Source organism: Vanacampus margaritifer, chromosome 9 (assembly GCF_051991255.1).
Source record: "Vanacampus margaritifer isolate UIUO_Vmar chromosome 9, RoL_Vmar_1.0, whole genome shotgun sequence".
Classification (NCBI taxonomy): domain Eukaryota; kingdom Metazoa; phylum Chordata; class Actinopteri; order Syngnathiformes; family Syngnathidae; genus Vanacampus; species Vanacampus margaritifer.
The window spans coordinates 23,787,955-23,798,660 of NC_135440.1; the positions used below are offsets into that span (position 1 = coordinate 23,787,955).

The 10,706-nt window shown below is 40.8% G+C and overlaps 1 protein-coding gene across 2 annotated transcripts in view; it reads left to right on the forward strand.

Moving 5' to 3' along the window:
* Positions 1-10,706, forward strand: part of ago3a (argonaute RISC catalytic component 3a) — a 32,275-nt gene that overhangs the window by 13,727 nt on the left and 7,842 nt on the right. The window contains exons 6-18 of one of the 2 annotated variants that reach the window (XM_077575256.1): positions 924-1,058; positions 1,126-1,213; positions 2,266-2,413; positions 2,511-2,630; positions 2,720-2,863; positions 4,331-4,464; positions 4,553-4,737; positions 6,177-6,336; positions 6,405-6,495; positions 6,614-6,808; positions 8,249-8,383; positions 9,724-9,825; positions 9,912-10,111. In XM_077575256.1, the coding sequence (XP_077431382.1) occupies positions 924-1,058; positions 1,126-1,213; positions 2,266-2,413; positions 2,511-2,630; positions 2,720-2,863; positions 4,331-4,464; positions 4,553-4,737; positions 6,177-6,336; positions 6,405-6,495; positions 6,614-6,808; positions 8,249-8,383; positions 9,724-9,825; positions 9,912-10,111 (1,837 nt within the window). The remainder of the gene's footprint in view (positions 1-923; positions 1,059-1,125; positions 1,214-2,265; positions 2,414-2,510; positions 2,631-2,719; positions 2,864-4,330; positions 4,465-4,552; positions 4,738-6,176; positions 6,337-6,404; positions 6,496-6,613; positions 6,809-8,248; positions 8,384-9,723; positions 9,826-9,911; positions 10,112-10,706) is intronic. The other variant, XM_077575257.1, reaches the window with a different exon arrangement.

Here is a 10,706-nt window from a genome sequence, read left to right on the forward strand (position 1 = left end):
TGGTGTCACCTTCCCCTAGCGGTAAAAGTGGTGTATCATGGCGGATGTGACAACGTGCATCTTAACGTCACTCAATTCAAGTTGGTGAAAGAAATCGGTTAGATGGCAGCAGCTGAACTTACTGTCGCACTTACCTGTATTAGCTAGTTGCTAGCACAGGAAGCTAAAGTAGCAGCCTATAAACAACAGACAAATGTACTGGGTTTACATCTTGAGTCTTAGACAGTGCTTTGAAGAAGACATGCATTTTTCCCCCCGTATAATAATTTGAAAACAGTTCTCGGGTGTTTTAGTCTGTAACATGCATTCATCAAAATACCCTAAGAACCAAGAATTATAGCAAACTTTAAACTTGTTTTTTGTTTTGCTGAAATTACCCCGTTTTGAGTATATCGTAGTCGACCGTGTACCCTTCCTCATACACTATTGCAATAGCGAATATACACGTTTTCACACATCGCCAAATTGACACAAGACAAACGAGACAATACCATGATTATCAAACCTCTAATTTTTACATCCAATAAAACCCTCAATGCAGCTCTGCTTACCTTTTGACTTTGACGGAGCATTTCAAGTGGTGTAGTTTGGCCAATGCTTGGAGATGGTGAATCTCCACTCACTGGTTGCTTACTCATGGGTGAAGAAACTTGTTGTGGGAGTGGCATTATGTAAACAAGACGGACTGTTGGGTAACAGTGGTTTGGAAATTCAGAAGGGCTCACTTTCAGAAAAATGTACTTAGTGGTTGAGTTTCACTTGTGGACGCCACTCCGGAATCACAGCAATTTGTATAGAACACTTCAAAGTGTCTATTTTACATAATTTGTCCCCTTTAAATGCTTTGATGCTGGCTGGCTGCTTTATTTCATGTCGCCCACGGTTGCGATACAACATGACATGCTTTGTCTTTTATCTGGCAGTGTCCGCCACCGCCTTCTACAAGGCCCAACCTGTCATCCAGTTCATGTGCGAAGTGCTGGACATCCACAACATCGATGAGCAGCCCCGCCCTCTCACTGACTCGCACCGGGTCAAATTCACCAAAGAAATCAAAGGTAAAGACGTGGGACTAAAGTTTCTTTTGCTTGAGAGGAAAACTTTTCGTTTTGTTGTGTTTATTAGGTTTGAAGGTGGAAGTGACGCACTGCGGAACCATGCGGAGGAAGTACCGCGTCTGCAACGTGACCCGCCGGCCGGCCAGCCATCAAACGTGAGTCACCCTCGGGGCCTGGTACAAGGCGACGTGGTTCTGTGGTCATTCGCACGGGGGCGGTTAAGACCGGCTGCACATCGAAAACCCAGTAAACCAGATGCTTGCCGACTGGCTCATTATGGAGTCAGAATTAGTCATCCAGTAGGGAAGCAGCCCTTTGCCGTTTATCATCTTAAAAAGCCTCATTCATTTTTTTAAATGACCCAAGATTAAAACTAACAAAAGAATACTTTAAGCTTTAATGATTTGTCACCTACATTTGCACTCTTAACATATTCAGTCCCTATTGTAAATCATATGCGTGCTCAATAAAATAAAATAAAAAGTAATTGTGGGTGTAACTGTACATGAGTTTGTACATTATAATTAAACATTTAACTCTGATGTTGTTGTTTTTAGGGACAGCAATAATAATGTTCCAGGGTTAATTACCCACAAGTATCAAAACTGTAAAAACATGCCATTAAACATGGTTGTATCTCATTAACTCCAGTGCTAACAATTTAAATTGAGCACATAATGGTTCACAGAAGATAATTCACTTGTTTTTATTTTAGAACACGCTTGTTATAAAATAAATGAACCATTTTTATGTTCTGTTCTACTCATTAAAAGAGGGAGTATATGGTTTGAAAACGTTTGATCCCCCACCTTTCTGAGTCTTTGGCCAAAGCCATTTAACATGCACTGTATGTAACTTGCACGGTAATCAAGCTGACGTTAGTCATGGAAGTTACATACAATTAAAAAAAAAAGAAAGAAAAGAGTTGGTAAATTTAGCTTTTCGAGGATAAATTCTGATAATTCCACACGGATGCCGAATCCTCTCAGCCGCCTTTAGTCCCTCCACCTATCAAAGGAAGCTCCAATGTTCACCCTTGTTTTGCACATGGTAACAGTTGTGTTGAGTTTGAGAGACTGCGAGTGTCCCCCAGGAGTATGCAGCAGAAAAACGGAACGCGGTTTTACCAAGTTCAGCCTTACTGTTAGACTATTGAGCTATTTAGCCGCGTTTTAATGTAGGTACCGTTTTTTTTGTTTTCTCGCAGGTTCCCCCTCCAGCTGGAGAATGGCCAGACGGTGGAGCGTACGGTAGCCCAGTACTTCAGGGAGAAGTACAGCCTGCAGCTCAAGTACCCCCACCTACCCTGTCTGCAGGTGGGCCAGGAGCAAAAGCACACCTACCTGCCCCTGGAGGTGAGCGACACCCATTTATCCAAAACACACAAAACAACCACAAAGAGAAAGAGAGAGAGAGAGAGAGAAAAGTGACGTTCTCTATTGTTTTTGGCAGGTGTGTAACATTGTAGCCGGTCAGCGATGTATCAAGAAGCTGACTGATAATCAGACTTCCACCATGATCAAGGCCACGGCTCGTTCCGCACCCGACAGACAGGAAGAGATCAGCAGGCTGGTGAGCCCACACAGAACAAACCTTTGTTACGTGGAAGTCAAGTCTTTAAAAGCTGACTTCTGACTTCTCGCTCCTCCTCTGCCTTTTAGGTACGCAGCGCCAACTACGACGCCGACCCCTTCGTCCAGGAGTTCCAGTTCAAAGTGCGCGACGAGATGGCCCATGTGACAGGGCGAGTGCTACCCGCCCCCATGCTGCAGTACGGCGGCAGGGTGAGCACAGAGCACTTTATGGTACCCTTCCTTTAAATCACACCCATTCTCTTGTTTTTGTCTGCCATGCTGCCCGCTTGCCCCCCACTTTCCTTAGCGGGGGGGAACTAACGCACTAGCTTCGGTTTCATGTTTTGTGTGTTGTACCTAATTGTGGCTCAATCTCTTAATGTTAATAAAGTGTGTGTGTGGGGGGGGGGATAAAATAAAAAATAAAGTGGGGGAGCAAACACATTTTCAAAGCAAAATTTGAAAAAGAAGAAAAAGTTGAGACTGAGCCACAATCTGAATTAACATCCGTCTGTATTGGGGTCTCTTAGTTTTAGATGAATTTTAAAGAGGAACAATGGAGAGGTGAAGTGTTAGACTGTCATTGAACATAATTTAATTTTGATGGTTATAGATTACAGTTAATGGAAAACTCAAATGACCAATCTCAAGAAATTATAACCTTACATAAGAAACAATCAAAAAGGATTTTTAATATTAAAAACATTGGTAGGGAGTAGTCTTCTGAAAATGATTTTCTTTTTTTTTAATGAATCTCTGAACATTAACACTCTTCTATCATAAACATAAATCTTTTTGTAATGTGCCAAGTTCTGAATGTGTCTGAGCAAGCCTTAATGAATTTTGGTGGATATATTCGGCAAATTTACATATCGCCAAGTTTTTCACATGCATGACTTAATTGCTTGGCTGTGTGAAGATCTAGCATTTTCAAGTGCCGACTGGAATCCAGTTTCTGATAAGCCGTATGTCGACAAATTTATGTCCGCTGCATGTGCCATTCGCAGACGTTCGCTACATTCATTTGCATAGTGTACTACAGAGACTTGGTGAAGAAGTGCTGCCTCCACGAGGGAAAATGCAGTCGAGTCTTGCTGGTTGGTGGTGGCTTTACACAAACACCATTCATTAGCAATCTGAATGAAGGGAGTCTGATAGAGTCTATGGAAGTCTGCAATAATACCACAAAGTGTTGATTTTTAAAAACAAAACGGTCACTAGATGGGTTGTAAAGTCGTCAATAATAAGTAGCCCTAACTTGGTTGCAACGCTCCACCTCCGACTGTCATGGCAGGAATTTCAACCACATTGTTACAAGTGGATATTTAGTGTGTTCTTAGGATTGTTTCTTTGTGTGTCTTGACTGTAGAATGTAAAAAAATGTTTTTGTTACGGCAGCTTTAAATTCGGAAAAATATTAAACTAGTTTCAAACTTGACTTAGGTAAAACTATACAGTGCATCTGGATAGCGTTCACAGTGCTTCATTCCAAAATTTGTTAAATTCAGTCCCTCAAAACTCTTCGCACAATGTAAAAAAATGTTTTGAAATACATGAAACATTGCGAATAGTTCCCGGCTGCATTGATTCATAAGATGTGTGTTTGTCTGAGTAGTGTTTGTTCTAGTTCATAAACGTCTGCACGTTTTACTTCAATAATCACAAGTGCACACGGTGAGACTACACCTGTCATTCCAGAACCGCACAGTGGCCACGCCCAGTCATGGCGTGTGGGACATGAGGGGCAAGCAGTTCCACACCGGAGTAGAAATCAAGATGTGGGCCATCGCTTGCTTTGCCACGCAGCGCCAGTGTCGGGAAGACATTCTCAAGTCAGAAGAGATAAAAGCGTTGTAGTTCTAAAGAAAACAAAAACGAAATCTGTCGACGAGGTAGTAATGTGACAAAATGTCTGTGTAGAGCGTTCACGGACCAGCTGCGCAAGATCTCCAAGGACGCCGGCATGCCCATCCAGGGCCAGCCTTGCTTCTGCAAGTACGCCCAGGGAGCGGACAGCGTGGAGCCCATGTTCAGACACCTGAAGAACACCTACGCCGGATTACAGCTCATCATCGTCATCCTGCCAGGCAAAACCCCCGTATATGGTAAGAAAATGAGCTTCTATTAACGTGACAAGATATATCATACAGAAGTGCTTGTCCAACTTGTTACAAAAAGTGCCACCAAAAAGTACTTATTGGGAAAAGATTACGTCACCGTAGTGACAACTATAAGATACATTAACTCATTCACTCCCAGGCGTTTTCACTGAAGCAACCACCTTCGCTCCCGGCTGTTTACTGAATTTTGACTGATTTTGCAAGGCAAGGCATGGTATAAAAACATGGAACCTACCAAAAGAAAGATTAGATCTGTTTCTGTTTTGCAGCAATTAGCATTATTCACAAATCAGTTTAAAACTGTGGGGGAAAACAACTTTTTTTTCAACATGGCCCTGGTTGATCTCTTATACTCTGCTGCCACCTGCTGGCCGTTTTTGTAATAACTAACATTGCTTCAACTGTTCTCTGCAGTTCAGAGGCTGCATCAAAGCTTTCTGTATGCGCTATCATTTAAAAAAAACATATAAATACGTCTTTGGTACACTGGTGATATATAAAATAGAGCAAGTTTTTGAGAGCAAAAGGGTTAAATACGGTACAAGAAAATAAAAAATGTAGTTACCGTATTTTCTCGTGCTATAAGCTGCTACTTTTTCCATGCGCTCTGATCCCCGCGGCCAATGTGATGGTGCGACTAATGTATTAATTTTTTGCTGTTGCTGCGGAGCTCGCTGTGTAAACGCCCGCTCCTGAGTATCGAATTTCATAACGTACGGTATGTATCTGCGGCTTATAGTACGGCGTGGCCAATATGTGGATTTTTTATTATTTTTTTTAAATAAAATCCACACCAGGTGGGCGTGGCTTTTAACCCGTTGTGCTTCATAGTAAAATACGGTAAATATTGATTTGTATAAAATGTGTTTCACATAAAAGTAAGAGATTACATAAATAAATGTTTTAAAAAACAAACAGTTAAAGAATAAATGCAAATGTATTTAACTTAAGCTAAATAAAGAATTCACCCATTCATTTTCTTTTATTATCATTATAAACCTAACCTCCATTATTCACTGAAAGACTTGCTTTTATGCTATTAGCATCAGTGCTCTGTCACTTTCCTCCGCGAATAGCAAGACATTACTGTAATCGCAAAAAGCTTGGCAGAAATTAAAGGTTGAACTTCAAATGTACTATATAAACTTCACTTCTGAACTTATTTTGACCTTCTCTAAACTTTTGAACGTCCAACTGTTCAATGTTTCACTACTGTTTGCACAACTTGTTATCTCACAAAGAGCTGAACTGCAAAAATTCACAACAGATGCTTGATCCATGAATGGACTAACACGTTTCCCGGTTGACTTAGAACTGGTATTATTTAGCAATCGTCTTCCATCATGCTTTTCACATATTGACACGATAACAAGAAGACACGATTATCCCCCACGTGTAAGTCGATGCTGTATGTCCAAATATAGCTGAGGTGAAGCGCGTGGGTGACACTCTGCTGGGCATGGCCACGCAGTGCGTCCAGGTGAAGAACGTGGTGAAGACGTCCCCCCAGACCCTCTCCAACCTCTGCCTCAAGATCAACGTCAAGCTGGGGGGCATCAACAACATCCTGGTGCCGCACCAACGGTAAGCCTTTCCTTCACTTCTTTAGCTCTCGAACAGCAATGACTCATTTGGTGCGTGTCTCTTCGCAGGCCGTCAGTGTTTCAGCAGCCAGTCATCTTCTTGGGAGCAGATGTGACACATCCGCCTGCCGGAGATGGCAAGAAGCCCTCGATTGCCGCAGTAAGTTTCATCTTGGGTGTTTACGCCCAGTATTTTGGGGAGAACGGGCAGCCTGTCTCTATTACTTTCTTGCAAGCGTTATTCATTAGTGATAGCAATGTGCTTTTGTCTCCCCCAGGTGGTGGGCAGCATGGACGCCCACCCCAGCCGCTACTGTGCCACCGTGCGGGTGCAGAGGCCCAGGCAGGAGGTGATCCAGGATCTGGCCTCCATGGTGCGCGAGCTGCTCATCCAGTTCTACAAGTCCACGCGTTACAAACCCACCCGCATCATCTTCTACAGGGACGGAGTGTCAGAAGGCCAGTTCAGACAGGTCAGGTTCGAACTTGCAGAGAGAGAGAGAGAGAGAGTGAGTCACCTTTCAGGTGACATTTGAGGAATTTTCAGTATGAACTATAGAAATGATAAAAAAAAAACACGTCCTATAGAAAATATAGAAATTTCAGTATGGACCGACAATGTGTTTGCTTTGCTTTTTAGCCACAAGTTCCAATCAAATTATAGATAACTAAGTTTTTTTTTTTCTCTTGAATCATTTGATGGCATCTTTGTGGCAATCGAGGACCTTGCAAAATAGTGATAGACCGATATGTTTTTTTCCAAGGCAGATACCGATACCCATTATTAGTAGTCAAGGAGACCGATAATCGATATTTCAAGCCGATATTCATTTGCAGTAAAAGAAAAAATATTGGCGTCAAATTTCTTTTTAATGACTTTTTCTTTTAATTTAAAACCTACAAAGGGGTAGGGAGTTCAGTGTCAGCATCTTTTTTTTTTTGTGGAAATTGAAATAAATCCACAAATGAAAAGTTCCCTGTATCTCACTGAGCGACAAATGCATATGAATGTAGGTCATTTCGGGTTTTCGTCAGGGTTTGTAAAAGGTTTCAAAAGATCTTCGCAGACAGTGAAAAATGGTCTAAATATGTTCGAAATTAGTAAAAAAAAAAGTAAAAAGTGTGAACTTCTTACAAATCTTGATGAAAACTCTAAATTTTGTTACGTTCGTAAGCATTCACTGCTCAGTGAGATACCAGCTTTATCGGCTTTCGGATTTGTAAAAAGGCCGATGCCGATTTTTGTTAAAATGCCAAATATCGGCAACGATAAACAGCCCGGCCGATAATCGGTCCATCCCTAATGCAAAATTTGTCCTTCTCATGGGTATCAGTTAATTGCAGACTTGCTGCTATTTGTGACAGGGTTGAAGTAGTGTGGGATTTATACAATTTACATATCAATTAGATCAATAGAACAAACCAAAATCTAGATGTCGGGTTGAGGCAGGTCAAGAAACAAGTGGCATACTAAATGTCATTTCGTATGTATGTTTAGTAGCCACTAAGCTTGAGTGTCATCAGTAGGTTACATTAACTCTTTGACTGCCAGACGTTTCCAGAAAAGGGATGCCGTGGGTGCCAGCCGATTTAAGCATTTTTGACTGATCTTTCAAGATCCACAGAAAATTATGTGTTTGGACTATGGAAACACACATACTACCAAATGAAAGATTGGACTCTCATCTTTCATCAGAAAAAAAAAGTTTATTTCTACCTTATTCCGTTTTTCAGTAATCAACAATAGAAAATGGTTAGTTTCACCTCTGTTTTGAAACAAACGTCTTTTAACGTCTTTGGCACTCCTCCATAGGATTTTACTAAACGTTATTTCACGTTTTTGGCAGTTAAAGAGTTAAAAAGTTCAGAGACGGTCAAATAGATCCCCGGCAAAGATGATTTTTGTTGTTCAGGTGCTGTATTATGAGCTGCTGGCCATCCGCGAGGCCTGCATCAGCCTGGAGAAGGAGTACCAGCCGGGCATCACCTACATCGTGGTGCAAAAGCGCCACCACACACGCCTCTTCTGTGCCGACCGCAACGAGCGAGTGAGTCTCCTCCCACTTTGTACAAAAGCTCTCATCAGAGCACTCGGAACGGGCCAACTTTGATTACCTTTTGGCGGTGGGGTCCGCCGTTCACCTTTCCCGCCCCCTTGTTAAGTAGCGCTCGATTAAAGCATTAGGGCCCAAAGAGCTGCGGAGTGGAACTCAAGGCCCCCCGCAGCCCGCATACTCTGTTTTGTGTTGTTCACATGGAGACGTAAGCTCTCAAGAGCATTAAGTCTTTTAATTGTTTGACCGAGACGGACTCGCCCGCTCCATCAAGTCATTTAGCTTCCAGATGAGATTTTATAGCTTTAAGAGCATACCCTACTATTAAATGTTTGCCATTTATGTTTTTTTTTGTAAGCTTTTGTTACAGTGCTGAAAAGTGGGTTAGAGGAAATGAAAAAAAAATAGCTCATGGATGGCATTAGTGGGAACGGACTGAATGCTTTCTGGACTTAAAGCTTTTTTAAAATAAATATATATATTTATTTATTCTCCTAAGATCACATCACTTTTCCTTCCTTCAAAAATATCACTTCAGTTGTCCCACCAAACAAGCAAAGTTTATTCTCGGATTTATTTTTCTCTGAAACGTCCAACTTTATTGTTGCAGGATTCCATCTTTAGTTTTTTCTTAAATGCAGTCAAAAATAGGGCATTTTTGAAAAAAATATGCCGAATCTGGCAAGGTTCTGACATTTGTAAGAGGAAAAAAACCCTCTCTTTTCCCCTTCATAAAATGTTTTTTTTATAAGTCTAATAAAGACTTATCTTACGACTTTCTTGAAAAACTAAAACTTTATTGGAATAAAATCCGTCTTTGTTATTGCAATATTATAGATTTGACTTTAATCTTGTAAAATTGCTCCAAAATAAAAAAAATTTTATCTTGTCAAATTTGATGTTTGATGACGTTCTTGAAAAATAAGACTTAATTCTCAGAAAATCGGACTTAATTCTTGCAAGATTATAACATTTCTCATAAGTCTAATTGGGCTGGATAAAGATATATTTTTTTAGATAGAATTTTTTTTTTGTCTCAGTAACTTGACATGAAATTACAGCTTTTTCACAATAAATATGCTTTAGTCCCAACAGGTGATGATTATTCTTGAAAATTAAAAAACAAAAATCCTTTTTTTTTCCCGAACAAAGAAAAAAAGCAGGCATTATTCCTAACATAACATAAATTCTCTTTCCCTTGCTCCAATTTTTTTTCTCACTTTTATGATATAGCTTTTGTTGCAACACTCTAAAGTCTTTCAACGGGAAATGATCAAACGTGTGTGATGGACGACATTGATGAGAAGTGACGTAACGCTGATTGTGTTTGTCAGGTTGGACGCAGCGGAAACATTCCTGCTGGTACGACCGTGGATACCGACATCACACATCCTTACGAGTTTGACTTTTACCTCTGCAGTCACGCTGGAATACAGGTGAGCTCTCTTGTTAGCATATCTTTTTTTTTTTTTTTGTACTATTTGCAAATGAAATCCAAATATTTGCTTTCTCCATGTGGCAGGGCACCAGTCGACCCTCCCACTACCACGTGCTGTGGGACGACAACTGTTTCACGGCCGACGAGTTCCAGCTGCTCACCTACCAGTTGTGCCACACCTACGTGCGCTGTACCCGCTCGGTGTCCATCCCCGCGCCCGCCTACTACGCCCACCTGGTGGCCTTCCGCGCCCGCTACCATCTGGTAGACAAAGAACACGACAGGTAAGGCACGGGGAGGAGGTTTGCCGTACAAACGGCACTGAATGTTGAAGCTCGGGGTCAGATTTGGAACATTTATTTGTAAGTGGAGGTGTGACCTACATGAAATCCAGAGTGCTCTTCATGTGAATATGTTTCTGAGTTTTGTCTTGGAAATGAATTTTTTTTCTGTCGTAAAAATACTACTAGTCTCAAAATCGATTTTTTTTTTCTCAAATAATGTTTCATGTCATTAGGTTACAACATGAGATTTTTTTTCAAGAAAACACTTCTAAATGTTATTCATGCAAGAGTCTGACCCATACATTTTTTTTTAAAATTTGTTAAAATTCTATTTTTTTCCCCCTAAAGAATGCGATTATTCTTGTAAAATGATTACATTTTTGCTCACAATTGAAAGCATAAAATACGTTGAGCGACAGCTCTTATCTCAAAACGAGTCAGGTCACTCGGAAATTGAGGTACCATGGTTTCGCATAAGATTATGACTTTTTTGTAGGATTACACATTTAATCCTCTTTTAAACTAAAATAATTGCTGTCAAAGTTAGTGTTAACTAATTAATCACAAAAAAATATCGCATTAATCATGTATTAAC